This window comes from Furipterus horrens, unplaced genomic scaffold, assembly GCF_987537825.1.
Source record: "Furipterus horrens unplaced genomic scaffold, mFurHor1.1.pri manual_scaffold_7, whole genome shotgun sequence".
Lineage (NCBI taxonomy): Eukaryota > Metazoa > Chordata > Mammalia > Chiroptera > Furipteridae > Furipterus > Furipterus horrens.
In genome coordinates this window covers 107,067,922-107,086,650 of record NW_028327177.1, presented here as the reverse complement: position 1 = coordinate 107,086,650, position 18,729 = coordinate 107,067,922, and the positions used below count along the sequence as shown (strand labels likewise).

At 41.3% G+C, this 18,729-nt stretch overlaps 1 protein-coding gene and 1 pseudogene across 1 annotated transcript in view; one reads left to right on the top strand and one right to left on the bottom strand.

Moving 5' to 3' along the window:
* Nucleotides 1-18,729, bottom strand: part of XPC (XPC complex subunit, DNA damage recognition and repair factor) — a 31,764-nt gene that overhangs the window by 5,600 nt on the left and 7,435 nt on the right. The window contains exons 4-11 of the mRNA XM_090284229.1: nucleotides 17,160-17,283; nucleotides 16,044-16,128; nucleotides 14,312-14,469; nucleotides 13,690-13,810; nucleotides 6,785-6,874; nucleotides 5,155-6,033; nucleotides 3,572-3,732; nucleotides 733-814 (exon numbers count right to left, since the gene is read on the bottom strand). Coding sequence (XP_090140355.1) covers nucleotides 733-814; nucleotides 3,572-3,732; nucleotides 5,155-6,033; nucleotides 6,785-6,874; nucleotides 13,690-13,810; nucleotides 14,312-14,469; nucleotides 16,044-16,128; nucleotides 17,160-17,283 — 1,700 coding nt within the window. The remainder of the gene's footprint in view (nucleotides 1-732; nucleotides 815-3,571; nucleotides 3,733-5,154; nucleotides 6,034-6,784; nucleotides 6,875-13,689; nucleotides 13,811-14,311; nucleotides 14,470-16,043; nucleotides 16,129-17,159; nucleotides 17,284-18,729) is intronic.
* On the top strand, nucleotides 11,238-12,231 carry LOC150004998 (ribosome biogenesis protein NSA2 homolog pseudogene; annotated as a pseudogene).

The following is an 18,729-nucleotide window of genomic DNA, read 5'->3' as shown; positions in this document are numbered from 1 at the left end:
CCCCGCCCCACAGTCTTACAACCCAAAGGACTCCTTTCAGGATCTGATGAAAAAGAACAAATATCACTGTCCTCCCGTGGTTAAACAGGGCTGTGTCCTGTGACAAGCTGCTGTGGTACTATACTCAATCCCTATTTCTTGTGGACAGCTAACCTGAAGTGCAGCAGCGGGACAGAACTAACAGTGGGGTGGAGGCAGGGCCTTGGATTGCTGTCTGGGCACTGCCATTACCTTAACTGTAAGGCTTTGGACAAGTAATTTCCCCTTTCTGAGTTCCTGTTTCCTCATATGTAAAACAGGCATCATCATGCTATCTCCTGTGGTTGTTGAGACTCAGCAGAGAATATGCCCATGCAAAATGCATGGTGAGTTACCAAATGAAAGGGCACTGATGACTGGTGAATGCATCCATGAAGAGCAGGGCTTTGGCCTTTTAAAACAACTCAGTAACACAGTTCTGAGGACACACCAGGAACCTGAGGGCTGCTTTTTGGCCTAGAGTTCTTGCATGCTCTGGAATATTCATCTCTTACAAATTCCTCATTAAAGTCAGACATCATTTAAATGTTTTTCTCCTCTCTAATCCTTCTCAAGATAGAAAGGCAGACCTGGATTCCCATGTAGGGCAGTACTCGGCAACCCTTAGTCCCTACTCCTCTTCCCTGACCTGTTCCACTCAGCCTTGGTCCTGAGCCTCCCCACTACCCTCAGGGCACCCCCAGCTCCAGTTACCTTGTAGGGCACTTCTCCAAGCCTCACCACTCTTCCTTGTTTCAGCCATGTGTCCCTGGAGTGCAGGACATGCACGCAATCCCTACCAGAGCCAACAGGGGGAGACAAAGGACAAATTCAGTTCATGTCCTACCTGATGGAGCACAGTACGGGGAAGAACCCCAAGGACCTGGGTGCTCATATGACGTCCCAGAAGAGCGCAGCCTGTGATACACTTCTGAGGCCCTGCCTCATGCCCTGGAGCAGGCTCTGCTTCTGAGGGAACCTGCCTGGGACAAACAGTTACCTTGGACCTCCTGTCTCAATGGAGTTACTGTCTGTCTTGGGTTTCACGCCATACCTTCACCTCTCCTGCCACAGTGAGAGTCCCTTTGCAGCCTGCAGGAGAGGTAAAAGCCACAGCAGTGCAAGCACAGATCCTTACCACTGAGCAAGTACCTGCCCAGGGTGTGTCCTGCTGCTAAATATCATGGAGTGTCCAGAGAAGGGGTGGTGGACCCAAAAGACTACATGGAAATTATAGTTACGTTAATAAATTACCATGAAATTAAGACTCATGCTCATGGAATGGTCAAGTAATTCCTGGAACCCTGTGATTATGGGGAAAGATTCTCTAGCTTTACCCTTCTTCCAGAGCTAAAAGCTGTACCCTAGCCTTGCAATTCTACTTTCCAGCACGTTTCAACTGCTTTCCTTGCTGAGCCTTCTTTAACAGGAACGCCCATTTCTTTAGTTTGTAGCCCTGAACTCTGCCCAGAGAGCAGGGCTCCACTGACCACGGGCACTAAATTTCCTTCTAGTGCAGAAATCAGGCCTTTCACCTACCTGCTGGTCTGAGGCTGATGTTCGGCAGAGTACAGTAGCCTTGGGTGAACCACCTCTGTGCCACCGCCTAGTGGGGTGACCCTGGACAAGCCACTTTCCCTTCCTCAGCCTCACAACCCTCCTCTATAATTAGGGATGATGAGCTCTGTCCTTCTGCATCGCAAGGTTGCTGGAAGGACCAGTCTTTTCAGGTGCTAGAGCAGCACTTCTCTGTCCACAGCATTGCTGTCAGAGCTGAGCGCTCCAGCCACTCTCCCACTGCAGGCTGCACATCTGACTGCCAAAGAAGTAATTATGTCACAGTCTTCAGGGAGGAGTAAGCATCCCCAAGGAGAGCAGCAGGGAAGTGGACACACACCTGAGTAAATCTCAGCTTCTAATCACTTCACACCCATTAGGGTGGCTATCATAAAAAAAAAAACAAAAACCAAAAAACAGGAAACAAGTGTTGGTTAAGAATGTGGAGAAACTGAAACCCTTGTGCTCTGCTGGTAGAAATGTAAAGTGATGCATCCACTGTCGACAGCAGTACCTCAGTTCTGTAAAATGTTAAATGTAGAATTACCCTATGACCCAGCAATTCCACTTCTGGGGCACATACCCCAAAGAAATGAAAGCAGGATCTCAAAAAGAGTATTTATACTCCTGTGTTCATAGCAGCGTTATTCACAAGAGCCAAAAGAAAAAGCAGTGCAAATGCTCATCAATGAATGCTGGAGTCCACTTATATGAGGTCTTTACAGTAGTCAGATTCACAGAGACAGAAAGAAGGGTGGTGGCTGCCCTGGGGTGGGGGAAGAGTTAGTGTTTGACGAGCACAGGGTTTCAGTTTGGGAAGATAAAAAAGTTCTGGAGCTGGATGGTGGTGGTGGTCGCACAGCAATGACAATGTACTTAATGCCACTGAACTGTACATTGACAAATAGTTAAATGGTTAATTTTGTTATACATATTTTACTACATTAAAAAATGTTCACCTCTCATGCTTTCCCCTATGACAGACAAGATCCCTGTGAACCACCCTGGCATTCTCTTCCCACCAGACTTCCTGTCTCCCAGCCACATGAGGAAGCCTGTGCCTTTTCCTCTATCAAAGCGGCCTGGGCTCTGGAGGCTCTGACCATGGCTAGCTGAGGTCCCTGAGCAGGCACGATGCTTTCTGACATGGGCCAGAAAGCTCCAGCACAGACCCTGAACAGATGGTCTAGGATGACTCCCTGCAGGACTGACATACAGAAAGTGGCCCCTGGTCAGGGGTCTCTAACCATTTACTCATGTGAATTTTCTTCTATTTTCTTTTTTTCCCTTTCCTTTTCCCATTTCTTAAGAACATCTATTTTTTTGTCTTGTATTTCAATGTTTAAAAATAAGTCACTTTTTGTTTTCTTTCTACTGCTATTTCTTAAACGTTCTGCTTCTTTTACTTTTTCCTTACCTTAAATTTATATTAAAATTATTTGTTTTAATTTGGTATACATTTTATATTCATTTTCTACTCTTATTTCCTTCACTCCTTCAGTAATTTCCTTTTACTCTGGATAAAACATACACAACATAAAATTTATGATCATCATTTGTAAGAGTGCAGTTCAGTGGCATTAAGTACATTCCCTTTGTTGTGCAGCCACCGCCACCACCCAGCTCCAGAGCTTTTTCATTTTCCCAAACAGAAGCTCTACACACATTAAAATATTCAACAACTTTAACTTCTATCGAATTCTTTTGTATGTTTTTAACTTATATTTGAGGTGGTATGTTTATATTGTTCTACAGAAACCTTATTTGCCCTACTTCTTATTTTTCCCCTATAATACCCCTGCCCCACTTACCTTATAATCCTTGTGGTTTTAATTTCCAAGCTTTAATCTCTTCTATACGTCGCCCCACGCAACAGCACATATACCAATAAAGCTCAACTCATTTGACAAATGAAATGAATGACATTGCTAGCCCTTTGCTCCAGAAGGCTGATAATCCCAGGCCCTCAGGAAGCCCACCAGGCCACCTCATGTACCTGGAGTAGACAGCTTCTCCACGACAATATCCAACGATCGCAGCTGTCTCAGGATAGATGGCCTCGTATTTCAGGAGATGCCTCTTCAGGGCGTACAGAGGGTGGTTCTTATATGTGCCAATGACAGTGGGCAAAGGCTGGCCCAGGTGCTTTGCCTGAAACTGCAAAGGCCAGAGAGACAATGTTGAGCATGTGTTTTAGAAGAGGAAGTGAGGTCTAAGGTGGGCAATCTTCAGATCAACTTGTTCAGGTAACAGAAGTGGCGCAGGGGTCTCATAAGCACCAAAAACTGTAACAATGTCTTTGTAGCTCCGGTGTTAGGTTGGTTTTAAATAAATCAAAAGCTAAGAAGAATCAAGTAATTTTGTGGCTCATGGAAACTTTTCAAACTCATCTAACCTATTCCTCAGCCAGCCCTAGCAGATGAATTTCTACTGTTAAGGAGCGTCACAAAAGAAAAACAGCTTTCTTCAGGAAAGAGGTCTTATCTCAAAGTGACACCATTATCCTGCAATGTGGGTTTCCGTGACTGCTCTCATAGGAACCGAAATGAGTTGTTCATACCCATGACTTTTTTTTAGTCTACTATTATACATATTCTCTTAGCACTTCTTTGAGAAATCTGATTTTTCAATGGACAATTCCACTGCTGTAATTCATATCCTATTCACCAAGGTCTCCTAAGCTGCCCCTTAGCAGCTCTTGAAAACCCTCCAATACATCAGTGAGGACTTGCAATGTCGAATAGCCAGGAGTAGGACAGACCCTCCACGTGGTTAGCTTCCAGTACAAAGACTTTATTTTATTATGTTAGCCACAATACCATCTGTACAATTCCCATTTACTCTGCCACTTTTCAGTAAAATAAACCAGAAACACCCCCAGAGGAAACTCTCAATGCAGAATGAACGGCACTGCTATAGAAAATGCTAAATAAACCGTGTTTCACCCATCCTGAGGAACTGAGAGTAATTCTTTGGCAAATCTGGGCATACCCCATGTGGAAATGCTAAGCTCCACCAACACCACAACTGCTGTGTACAAATAGTTCAGGCCCTCCTCCTAAAACCAAGTGACACACACTGTTCTTTTAGTTTAGAAGTCAGCTTCCCAGTGGGACTTCTCAACAGACTGAAGGCATTTCCTCATCCTGAGTCCCTTCCTTTCCAGATGAGTGTTCTAGATCCAAGGAGGGTTGTCTGTGAGTGTGTACAACCAGAAAGATGGAGGGGAAAGGGGAATAATCACATGAATGAGTTTTTTCTTCTTTCATTCAGTATGACTTCTATGACTTACATAAATTATTTTAAAGCTCCAGATTTATAATTGGGCAATAACTAAAAGTATACAGTCTTCAGAAAACCAGATAGACCTGGGTTCAAATATCAAGTCATTTAATCTCTTGGATTCTGAATTCTTAACTGGTAAAATTAAGGCAATAATAATCCCAGCTTTACAGTATTGTAATGAGATAAACACTAAAAATACCGAACACGGGGACGGGCACACAAAAAGTGCTCAAATCTGGAAATAATTTTAATAACTCGACTCGGTCTTTGAGCCCGTGGCAGCCGAGGCCTTACCTCCAAGTCTTCTTTCTTTTCCCTTTCCACCAGAGGGCTCTGGTAGGGTCTCAGAGTTTCAACCCACCACTTGGCATCAACTCGGCACTTGCGAGTCGCTGTCATCCAGGCTGGGTCATACCTCTGGGTGATGTCCCGGACCCAGCCATCATTGTCAATGCCCACAACGTAGGTCATGGGCTTGGTGGCATATCTGTAACACATCAGAGCCTGGCCCACCACACCATGCACACAGTCCACACACAACCATTTTTCCTCCTGCTCACAGAACACCTCTAGCCACTGGTCCACGCCCACTGTTTTTCTTCTTTCTGTCCCCTCACCATCGCTGGACATTTTCTTGCCTTTCTTACTCTTACTGCTTGAAGAGCTTGTCAATGCTGCTAGAAAGCCAGGGTGCTTAGGGGGGCTTCCACACTGGGTCCTGGATTTACTTTTGGACCCTGCCTTTGTCCCCCGAGAGGCCGGGGCCCTCCTCTGCTTCGAAGGACCAGGCTCAGAATCCTCATCAGATGGATGATGAGCTTCTGCACTGGAGAGTTCAAAGTCAGAGGCACTGCTGGCCTTGTCACTCCCACTCTCCTCTTTATAAGACACCCTGGAGGCCACACGCAGCTTCCGGCCACGCACACGTCTCTGGGTTTCCTCCTGCTCCTTGCCCTCTTCTTCCCCACCAGAGGAGGACTCTCCCCGTTTCTTCCTGATGGCAGCTGCCATGCCCCTCTTCTCTTTGGCACTTGGACTGTTAGTGTCCTTAGAAGTGTCCTTTTTTCTGCTTCCTCTGCTGGCCTTTGGTTTGGTTTGGTTTTCTGAAACTAGGCTGGAAGTTTCTGAGGAGCCTCCAGGACCCTCTGTGGATCTCTCTTTAGGTTTCTTTCCCTTAAACAGAACAGAAATTTTGCTTTTGCTTTTTTGCTAATAATAGGATAGAGACCCTATAATCCAACAAGGTTAAGTTACTGGCTATAGAGAAACAATGTACACAAAATGTCCTCATCTCAGACAGTGATCAACTGGCTATTGTAGGAAAATATTTGCTAACATCTACAACACCTCACATAAGGTAACAATATAATTCTCTTTACAATCAAGTGTGTCACAGGGATGTGGAAACAGACAAACCTAGGTTTAAAGCTGTTTCTCATGTTATGAGTTAGGTAAATTATGTAATCTGTGAGCCTCAATTTCCTCAGCAACAATAATACTCATCTTGCACATAATGCATTTTTTAAACAAATACTGATGGACTTAATAAAGTTATGGAATTAAAAATATAGAAATCATTAAAATCGATTTTGGACCATCAAGTTTCAGCCCATGCCAACACCCCAGTGAGTACAGTTCAGTCGCCTTAGATGACTGCAGAATTCAGAGTCCTTCACCCCAATCAGCTACACTGCTGTTGAGGATAGGTACCATTCTGCTTGGTGCTATTGTTTTATAGAACAGAAACTACAGCACCAAGGAGCCAAGACCCCTTGCAGGCCCTTCTGTACATGCAAATATCAGGTTGCTACATAATCCACTAGTATCCAATCTTGCCAACACAGGGTCTGAGCAAGGCAGGCTCGAAGGAACCCACGCTCCATTTTATACTGACCCTTTTCTCCAGAAGCCCCAAGAACCTCACCTTGGCTGCTGATAACTTCAGAGGAACTGGCTGTAGAGATAATACCAGTCGGGTTGAGAGTTGCAGAGCCCGGAGAATCAGTAAAAATATCTATAATGAGAAAAGATAACTCATTTAACCCAAGAAAAGAATTAAGGGTTTAATTAAATGTTGTTTGTTGTGGTGCTTATTTATAACAGGAAGAAGTCAGAAACAACCAAGGTATCTAATAACAGGGGTCTGGAATCCTCAACACTATTAACAATGCAGCAGAGATCTAGCTTTGTAGAAAAATGGGAAAATGTTCACCATATATTAAAGAAAAAGAGAAGTTTGTTTTTAATATGTAATATTAGTTTTTGTAAGAAAAAAACTGTATATAAATATAAATATATATGTATGTTTGGAAAAGGATCCATATACTGAGTTATGGCTGTTTATATGTGGTAATTTTTCAGCTTAACTTTCTGCATTCAACATGTGCTATGTTTGTGATTAAAATAATAAACTATCACTTTGACAAAAAACAAAACAAAACACCATTATCATCAGATGGTCAAAGTCTATTCCCTATAGCCCATTTTTCGCACAACAAATCTTTCATCTAGAAGCTGTATTTCTAAACCTTCTGTTAAACTTGTAAGGATGGGAGCCTCCTCCAGGGAATTAACCTCCAAAACAGCAACACTGATAAAGCACCTGAGCAAGATCATCCTACACAGACCTCAGGCTAACATTTCTCATGAATTACTGTAATACCCTACTGAGAAAGTCAGAGGGGGGAAAGGAGAAACAGGAAGGGAGGGTTTTCTGTGAAAAGCCACATTACATTGAAAAAAATAATTGCCCTGAGTAGCATGGCTTAGTGGGTTGGGTGTTGTCCCGAAAAGCTAAAAGGTCACTGGTTCGATTCCCAGTTAGGGCACATGCCTGGGTTGTAGGCCAGGTCCCTCGCTGGGGGTGTACAAGAGATAACTGATCAATGTTTTTCTCCTTCTCTTTATCCCTCCCTTCCCTTCTCTCTAAAAATAAATAAAATCTTAATTAAAAAAAAAAAAAAAAAGACTTTGTCTTGCTTCTTCTTGGGGTAAGAATGGGGGGGAAACCAAAGAAACCCAAACTGAGAAACAAGCTATAACACTCCTAGGCATTAGTCTTCCAAAACACCAAGGTCATGAAAGACGAGGGAAGACTGAGAAACTGTGACAGACTGGAAAAGCCTAAGAAGACATGATGACTAAATGCGGCCTCGTATCTCAGGTTAGATCCTGGAACAGAAAGAGGACATTAGTGAAAAACCTGAAAAATCCAGATAGTATCTACAGTTTAGTTGACAAGATATTATTAGTTAGTATAATTATTACTGTACCGATATTAGTTTTTTCGTGTACAGCATGGCACAAAAGCACATATGTAAAAGTCTGGAGAACTGAGTACTCACCTAGTATTTAACTGAGTATTCGCTGAAGTATCTAGATTTCTTCATCTATAATAATCCCTGCCTCATCTTCCTTGCAGAATTATAAATAAGACCATGAATGTGACACTACATTGGAAGCAATCCAGTGCTACACAAATGTACATGGTCATCACCTTTAACAAGTAATCTGTCAATGTATGTTGCCAAGGAAAAAATATTAAGTTACAAAGCCATATGATTCCTATACAAAAAATTAGTTACACAGATGCAATGGACAAATCCTAAAGATATAGAAATTACCAAAACTGACTCAAGAAAAAATAGAAAATCTGAATATACCTTTAACAAGAAATTAAAACAGAAATAAAAAACCTCCCCACCAAAAAAATCTAGGATCCGATGAATTCTATCAAATATTTAAAGAAAAAAGAACAATAATCCTTCTCAAATTCCTCCAAGAAATAGAGGAGGAAAAACTTACTAACTCATTCTATGAGGCCAGCATTACCCTGCTATGGAAGCCAGATACCACAAGAAAACTACAGACCAATATCCCTTATAAATATAGATGCTAAAGTCCTCAACAAAATACTAGCAAACCAAATCTAACAGCACATTAAAAATTATACACCATAAAAAAGTGCGATTTATTCTCTGGAATGCAAGTGTGGTTTAACTTAAAAAAATCAATCAATGCAATGCACTATATTAATAGAACAAAGAAAAAACATACAATCATCTAACCACACAATCATCTCAAATGACACAGAAAAAGCATTTGACAGAATCCAACACACTTGCATGATAAAAACACTCAGAAAACTAGAAATAAGAAGAAAACTCCAACACAACAAAGAAAATCTACAAAAACCCACAGCTAGCAAGACATTTAATGGTAAAGAATGAAAGTTCCTCCATCCCCAAGACTGGGAATAAGATAAGGATTCCTGCTTTCACAAATGCTACTCTAAACTATACTGGAAGTTGTAGCCAGAGAAATTGGGCAAGAAAAAGAAACAAAAGGCATCCAAGCTAGAAAAGAAGTAAAATTATCTCTATTTATAGCTAGCCAGACCTTGTACACAAAAACACTGAAGAATGTATAAGAAAGCTACTGGAGCTAATAAATAAGTTTAGCAAAGTTCGAACATATAACATCAACACAAAAGATCAGTTGTATTCCTAGGCACCTGCATGCAATGAACAATCTAAAAAGGAAATTAGGAAAATAATCTTATTTATAATAGCATCAAAAAAATACCTAGGAAAAAACTTAACCAAGGAGATGATAGACATGTACACTGAAAACCACAAAATACAGCTTAAAGAAATTAGACACAAAATAAAATAAAGTGAAAGATATCCACGCTAATGAATTGGAAGACATAATACTGTTTTAATGGTAATGCTACCCAAATCAATCTACAGACTCAATGTAATCCTTATCAAAATTCCAATGGCCTTTTTAAAAATAGAAATGAAAAAGCAGATCATCAAATTCATGTGAAACTGCAAAGAGCCCTGAATAGCCAAAACAACACTGTAAATGAAGAATAAAGTTTCACTCACACTTCCTGATTTCAAAACTTACTACAAAGCTATAGCAATCAAAACAGTGTGGTACTGACATCAGGACAGACATGCAGACCAATGGAATAAAATAAAACTGAGAGGCCAGAAGTTAACCCATACATTTATTGTCAATAGATTTTTGACAAGGGGGCCAAGACCATTAAATCCTCATTGAAAAACTTGACTCTTCAAATAGTAAAAATAATTCAGCAAACAGTTGAAAGAACAGTCCTTCAACAAATAGTGCTGGGACTACTGGACACCTACATGCAAAAATAATAAAGTTGAACATCTACCTCACCTCACATACAAACATTAACTTAAAATGGATAAAAGACCTACATCTAAGAGCTAAAACTGTAAAACTCTTAGAAGAAAATAGAGGAAGAAATCTTTATGACCTTGGATTTGACGAGGGAGTCTTAGATATGATACCAAAAATATAAGGAACAAAAGAAAAATTTTGACTTTGTCAAAATTAAAACTTCTCTATATCAAAGGACTTTATCAAGAAAGTGAGAAGACAACCTACAGACTGGGAGAAAATATTTGCAAAGCATGTATCTGATTGGTGACTAGTATCCAAAATATATAAAGAATACTTACAACTCAACAACAAAAAGACAAAGAACCCAATTAAAAGATGGACAGAAGACTTGAACAGACATTCCTCCAAAGAAGATATAAAAATGGCCAATACACACATGAAAATACGCTATCATTAGTTATCAGGGATATGCAAATCAAAACCAGTAGGAGATAGTACTTTATACCAATTAGGATGACTATAATAAAAAACATAAAAAATAACAAGTGTTGGTGAGAATTTGTAGAAATTGTAATCTTTGGATGTCTCTGGTAGAATGGTGCAGCTGCTGCGGAAATATTTGGCAGTAAAGTTCAACCTACAATTCGTATGACTCAGCAACTCCACTTCTAGGTATATACCCAAAAGAACTAAAAACAAGTACTCAAATAAATATATGTACACACGTATATAGCAGTACTCTTCACAACAGCCAAAAGGTGGAACCGACTTAAATGTCCATCCGTTGATGAATGGATAAATAAAATGTGGTCTTTCCATATAAAGGAATATTACTCAGCCATATAAAGGAATGAAGTACGGATATAATTTGCAAACACAGATGAACCTTGAAAATATGCTAAGTAAAAGAAGCCAGACACAAAACATCACATGCTGTATGATTTCTTCTATATAAAATATCATTAGACAGAATGCACATTGGTGGTTGCCAGGTGCCAGAGGGGGCGGGAAGAGATAGAATAAGGACTAACTATTTAATGGGTATAGGATTTCCTTTTGGGGTAGTAAAAGTGTTTTGGAAATAAAAGTGGTGGTTGTACAAAATTCTAAATGCACTAAACGTCACTGAATTGCTTACTTTAAAAAAAAACCTGTATGTTTTTGCTTTTAAAAAAATCACAAATGAAGAAGTGACCCTTTCCTGTCGCGAGTTGCTTGGAGTTGGTTCGTGGGTCTCTGAGACCTGGAAGTTGAAAGCGTTTCCGCGCGCAGGGGACTGCGCCCGGCCGCCGGGCGGCCGTAATCATGCCACAAAACAAGTATATTGAGTTACACTGGAAGCGCTATGGATATCGTTTGGATTACCATGAGAAAAAGAGAAAGAAGGAAGGCCGAGAGGCTCACAAACGTTCAAAGAAGGCAAAAAAGATGATTGGTCTGAAGGCTAAGCTCTACCATAAACAGCACCATGCTGAGAAAATACAAATGAAAAAGACTATCAAGATGCATGAAAAGAGAAACACCAAACAAAAGAATGATGAAAAGACTCCAGAAGGAGCAGTACCTGCGTACCTACTGGACAGAGATGGACAGTCCCGAGCTAAAGTACTTTCCAATATGATTAAACAAAAACGAAAAGAGGAAGCGGGAAAATGGGAAGTCCCTCTACCCAAAGTTCGTGCCCAGGGAGAAACAGAGGTATTAAAAGTTATTCGAACTGGAAAGAGAAAGAAAAAAGCATGGAAGAGAATGGTTACTAAAGTCTGCTTTGTTGGAGATGGCTTTACTAGAAAACCACCTAAATATGAAAGATTCATTAGGCCAATGGGCTTACGTTTCAAGAAGGCCCACGTAACACATCCTGAACTGAAAGCCACCTTTTGCCTGCCAATACTTGGTGTAAAGAAGAATCCTTCATCCCCACTCTATACAACTTTGGGTGTTATTACCAAAGGTACTGTCATCGAGGTGAATGTAAGCGAGTTGGGCCTTGTGACCCAAGGAGGCAAGGTTATTTGGGGAAAATACGCCCAGGTTACCAATAATCCTGAAAATGATGGATGTATAAATGCAGTCTTACTGGTTTGACAGCAGTTTCATACAAGTAACTTGAGTATGACGTTTCTTCATAGTACAATATTACAAGGGCTTACATGTCCGCAGCCATCAAGAAAATTATTTACTTTATTGTAAAGAACATTAAAATGGCCCAGTTTAAAAAAAAAAAAAATCACAAATGAAAACAAACATATATGTACACCAAGTGCATAGGAAAAAATCTTGGAGAATAGTACCCAAATATTAATGTTTTCCTCTGGATGGTGGTATTACAGCACAATCACTAGCCATGCCAGGTATCTTGTAGGGGCACCAAATATTCCCTGTAAAAAGTTTCAGAGGTCTGCTAAATATGTAAATATGTAAGGCCTTCAGATGTTCTTTGTAAGAAGTAGCAAAGGCCTGCTAAAAAGCCTTAAAAAAAAAAAAAAAAAGGATGTTACAGCCACTCAGTGATTTACAAGTTAAAAGACCCCAGCTTAGCCCCTATCTCCTTCCATTTGCTTGTAACTTGTTTATAACTCTTGTGAAGTTACGTCTTACAAAGTGTCTAGCCTTTTTGCAAAATTGGTTTACAAAGAATTCGACCTAACTAAAAGGCTGCAGTTGCAAGCTAAAGATAACCTTATAGCCTTGCAAATTTCTGTTCCTGTTACTGCCAAGACATTCCTGCAGTTCCGCCCAGCCCCCTCTTCCTAAGGCTGTTTCCCGCCAAAAAAGAAACAAAGGAACAGCATCAGTCTATAAACCCAGTTTTTGGACCCCACTGGTCGTTGGAGCTTGTTAAGAGACCAGCTCAGAGTCTCTGCCCGACTGCCAGCAATTATTAAAATCCTTTGTTTACTTTATACACTGCTTCAGAGTGTTCACTCTCGCCTATGTAGCCGTAACAATCTTAGACATGATCAAGCCAAATCAGAAGAGAAGTAAAGATGCCAATCATTTAGCTTCTAACGACAAAAAAGTATGGTCTCTTTCCCTAAACAAACAGGGAATCTGGAGCTGAGGCACAAGTGTATGTATTCATAGGAACTTTCCAGGGAGAAAACCATACATCTACCTCCATTTTTGTTTTTTTCAGAGCCTTACCTAAGGGTATTTTCAAGCGCTTGAAAAAGTGTGTCTACACATTAAGAGTTCTTCACCAGGACTCCTTTTGTGAGACACAGCTCTCCTCACTGCGTGGCTGCCTGCCAATGCCATCACCCAAACTGGAAGATATGGAAATGCTTCCTCAAGGATTTCAGCAGCCAATTGGAAACATTTCCTTGAAACTTCTGAACACAATATCTGAATAGTTAACGGAAACAATTCTAAAGCACCTGACCAAAAATCCAGTGACTTAACATACCAGGACACCAAGTAATAGAAAGGGAAGAGTGTAGGCCTTCACTCACACACTGGTCCCAAGCCTGATTCCAATGCTTGCCAACCGAAGGAACCTAAGAAAATTACTTGGCCTCTGAGCTTCAGTGCCTATACTTTATTTTGTGAGGACTGAATAAGGAAACACATCTAAAACACCTGGAACAACATCTGGCACATGACTACCATTGTCATTTGCTAACAGTACTAATAAAAATAGTGCTTCCAGGAAGAATCACTCACATGGACCAATTCTTCATCATCTCGTGCAGAGTAAATCGCAAATCTCCTTTCCAACGTAGTCTGTAGGCCATCTCGCTCACTGATTGAAAGCTCTGGGTTAACTGTAAATGTTCTAATGAACCTGGAGAGAAGTCAGGTATTTCCTCATTTGAAAGGTCAGAGTAAAGAGGAACTCTGCTCTTTATAGCCAAGAAAATCAGAAGGGGAAGTCATGAAAGGGAATTGTGAGCTCTCCCACCTTTATTCTATTCTTCACACCCTTTTTGGCTAACTCCTACTGATCACTGAAGACCCAATTTAGACTTTACCTCCCCAGGAGCCTTCCCAGACCCCGCAGCTGAGATAAGTGCCCTGGCTCTATGTGCCCACACTCCCCAGCACACCTCTTCCAGAGCAATGGCACACGACTCTAATTACTCAGGGTATACCTGTCACCTGACCAAGCTGGGAGCTCTTACAGGACAGAGATCATGCCTGACATTTCTCTATGCTCAATGCCATGCCCACTGCTTGGTTTACAGGATCGCCTCAGGGGATATCTGTGGAAGTGACCTGCACCCAACCTCTGGGAGACACACAAATCCTAGACTAAGGCTCTGCTGCCCAGGCCAGAGGGCTATACCATTTCACCAGGTTTGACAGATAGTCCATATCCATGTCCTGAGGAGGCACTCTGGTGAAGTGACTTGGGATGATGGAGAGGCTTATAGCCTGCAGATCGGGCTGGCTGCAGATGCTATTCCGATAGAAGCCATTTGCCAGCAGGCATAGAAGGTGAACCTAGGAAGAAAGAGAAAAAGGAAGACATTAAAGGAAGGCTAAAACCCAGAGGGATTTTTGCTGCCAAATTAAAATACATTTTGCGGGCAGGAAATATCTGTTGTCATTTCTACATACAAAAAAGTAAAAATGGCTATTAAGCCATTTCCCAAGATTTTTGTCCCCTCTCCCCTCTTCTATCTAGATATTCATTCCCTCAAAGAATCTCGAATCTCAAAGCTTAAAATACAAACTCTTCTTCTAAGAAGCCTTGTCTTTTACAGATATACAGGGAAGGAACTATGGATGAAATGCTACAATGTCAGGTTTGCTCAGGAGTGTCAGGAGGAAAAGTGAGTTGGGGGATAAGAACAGTAAGACTGCTCATGGGCTAGTCACTGTCAAAGCTGGGAGAGAGCACGAGGCTCACGGCACTGCTGTCCGCACTTCCGTGTGTGCTTGAACCCAACCTGCTCTGCTTCTGACCATGCACCTGTCTCACTTCTGACCTCCAACCCCACCTTTCCTCGACCTATTGAAATGATCATGTGACTGTCTTCCCCTTCTCTCACACATAGATTTGCATCATTTTCACTTCAAAATCGGTCTTGCTTCCTTCCCACTCATAGCCTCCCTATTTCAATCAATGGTATTGCTCTTCTCCCCTCACTTAAGCTCCAAATCTTGGTCCCTTTCTTTCTTTTCCAACACCAAGAGGTAAAAGAATCACAGCCACCTCATTTGCTCCCCAAGCCTGCTGTGAGGCTCCATCTCATCTCCTCACTGTCCTCGCTATGTGCTCCTTTCACCTCTAGGTTTCCACGGCCGCTGCAGAGTGTCTCTTCCATCCATCTTATCACTACCTTCTCTGGCTGCCCACTGCCAATGGGAAGAAAAATAAAAATCTCCCTTGCCTCACTGTCAGCTGGTCTCAAACACACGTATCTTCCAAGATGCAGGCAAACTGGTTGTCCCACCCTCCCCTCGGTAACTTGGCGAGAGCAATCTTCCCAGACTATTCTCTCCCATCTCAACACGCTGTCCTTTCTCCTAAATAAAGCCTTCCTCAGCTACTCACACCCACACTCATCTCTTTCTTTCTTCCAAGTCTTGAGTTTCTGTTTTGAGGTCTTTCTTGTTCCATTTTATGAGATCAGAAACTGCTTATAAGTCTCTCTCCCCACAATGTCAAGAACCTTGCTAGCTCCATAAATCGTGTTCAGTAACTACAGATGAAGTCAAAAGGCAGTGACTTTAGTTGAGATCAGAATTAATGTTAGTAAATAGCCGAAAGAAGAGTTGGATGGTGCCTGTTATTTAGCCCCTGCTCCATGAAGGCTTTGTGCTACATACTTTATGTACAACATTTGCTTAATCCTCACAACCACCATCCAAGGAAGACACTATTACTACCCCGTTTCAAAGATGAGGAAACTAAGAGTAAGAGAAAGAGAAACTTGCCAAGGTCACACAGGGAGTAGGAGAATCAGAAATAAGACCTAGGTTTCACTGACTGAGCACCCCAGTTCCTTCCACCACAGCTCCTGCCCCAACAAAGCAGAATGCTGTCCTTCCCCTTCATCCCCTGCCCTCACCTTGTGTGTGTTCTCATGGACTTCTTTACTGAAACGTTTCATCAGCCTCCGAAGATATGTTTCAAACTCCAACTGCTGTCTTTCACTGCAATGCACATTGAAAAATCCAAGAATGAACTGGGAAACCGAAACCTGACTCCATCCCCCAGTTAATTCCTTTTACTTGTAATGGTATATGAATCACTCTCCTTGTTTTCCTGTACAAGGCTGTGTTACTAGAGTAAATTTTTAAAAAGCTGCTTATTTTCTTTTCTGCACATTTTTTTGCTCCTTCTCACCTACAAATCTAAGCTTGGGACATTCTCTACCCAGACTGCCATCCTCTCAACCTGCTCTAAATCATGCCTCATGAACATTAGTCCAAACTCACCTCCTCCAGGAAGTCTTCTCTGACTGCCTGATCTTCCAGCTACCCATTCTCTCCTTAGTAACCACCACCTTTATGTTCAATTAATGTATAGTCATTTGTATTATGCTGTTGTGGTGTAAAACCTCTTTCATGTCTGTGTTCCATGCAACTTTAAGAAAATTCAATGCTTCTTGAATGACATCTATTATCTTCCCTCTGCATGGCTAATAATGTGCCCATCGTACAGTGGAACCCATTCATTAACCAATAAGCTACCACAGGTGTTGTGCTCCATATTCCCAAGCCACCAGAAACTACAGAGGTACTGGGGATACTGGGCTGAAATGGTGGCTCCCTACTAGGGTGGGCACTGCTTCAAGTCCTGCAGAAAGATGTGGTGAGAAAAGCATGACAGGGATTTAGATTTTGGCTGATCCACTTACTGGCTGAGTGACTTCTGAAATTTTATTTAACCTCTCTGAGACTCTGGCTCTTCCCTCCTTCACATACTTTCCTAAAGATTAAGTAAGATAATGAACAATACTGGCACACAGGAGCGGTTCAATACTTAGGAGTTTTCTCTCCCCGTCTCCTGCTCCAGCCAGGACCTGAAGGTTCCTCATTCAAGTCCTAAAGGGGGGCCCAGGGTTCTCCCACCCAAGGTTCCTGACCACTTTGATACTTAGCCCTGACTGCCTATGAGTTTCTCAGAAGTTTTCATTAAGTAGCAGCTGTTGCCCACCCTCAAAGCAAGTGCCTAATCTTACCTTCTTTCTCTTGCTTTCGCCTGCTCCGGTGTTTCAATCTCGATCTCCACGGGTTTCACAGACAGACCAGACTGAGAGAAGGCTGCATTTTCTCCCACACCACCTGGCACAGGCTCATTAAGTTCTATCAACAGTAATTTTTAAAATCAGTAATAATAATAGCTACCGTAATGAACAAAACCGAGGTTCTGCTGGGAAAGAAATGAGGAACAGATGCGAAGTGGACAATTTGCAGAAATAACTACTCCTTCCATGCTTTAAATACCTAAAAAAACAAAAACAAAAAACCCAAAAACCGCCCGGCACTGCGCCAGGTGTTTTACAGTTATTTGTCTCATTTAGCCCACAGAGAAGTAGTCCTGAGAGTAGAAAAGGAGGTAACTAAGACATAAAGGTATTACTGAGTTGAATTAGATACAGACCTCTGCTATCAAGGAGCTGATGCTCGTGTGTTTTAGTAGATACTTAACTCTTTTCATTAAAAAAAGAAAGCCAAATGAGAATAGTTTCTTTTTAGTACTATGTAACAGTACAATTTGCTTTGTATGGAGTGATGATTCAGGTGTCTTTCAGTCTTAGTTGTAAACTTGTAATGACAAAGAATGCATCTTTTTCATCTCTTTATACCCTACACTGCTTATAAACACCAGCTGAAAGAAACTGAATTTGTTGAAATAGATCTGTGAACTTCAGTAGCAATAACACCTGCTTTGCAATGAATACAATGACAAGATTTTGGTTTGTATATACCAGTCCCTACTAAAATGAAACAGGGCTTCTTGGAGAAAAAAGTTTGATTCCAGGTCTAGAGCAAAGGAAGTATAAAGTGAGCCTAGAACATCTTATTGTGCCAGAAAACATACATATTCTCAAAAACTAGTGAGGCCATGTCAAAAAGACATGGTAGGGTAGCTAGCTTAGAGGCTTCCACTAGCCAAATCTGGGATGACCTGAAGCTGAAAAAGATGATAACTAGTAATATATGTAATCTGTAAAAAAAACAAAAACAAAAAAACACTTTAGGTCCATACTTAGAATGAATGGCTAAATAAATACAATTCCTGAAAGGAAGGTAAGATTAGACACTTGCTAAAAAAATATAATTCCTTTACAGATCACTCAGGGAATTAATGATAGAATCTGATAATTACCATTTTGCAATCCTTAATATAATAATTTTGATCCAGTCATGATCATTAATGCATGTTAAATTTGTTAAGTAAAAAATTACTGAGGAACAAGATATTCACCGAGAATCAGAACATAACCCCATAGATAATTATTAGAAAGGGAGAATGGCTCAACATCACTAGCCATCAGAGAGGCACAAATTAAAACCACAATGAGGTACCACTTCACACCGGTCAGAATGGCCATCATCAACAAATCAACAAACAGCAAGTGCTGGTGAGGATGTGGAGCAAAGGGAACCCTAGTGCACTGTTGGTGGGAATGCAGACTGGTGCAGCCACTGTGGAAAACAGTATGCAATTGCCTCAATAAAATTAAAAATGGATTGCCTTTTGACCCAGCAATTCCACTGCTGGGAATATATCCTAAGAATCCTGAA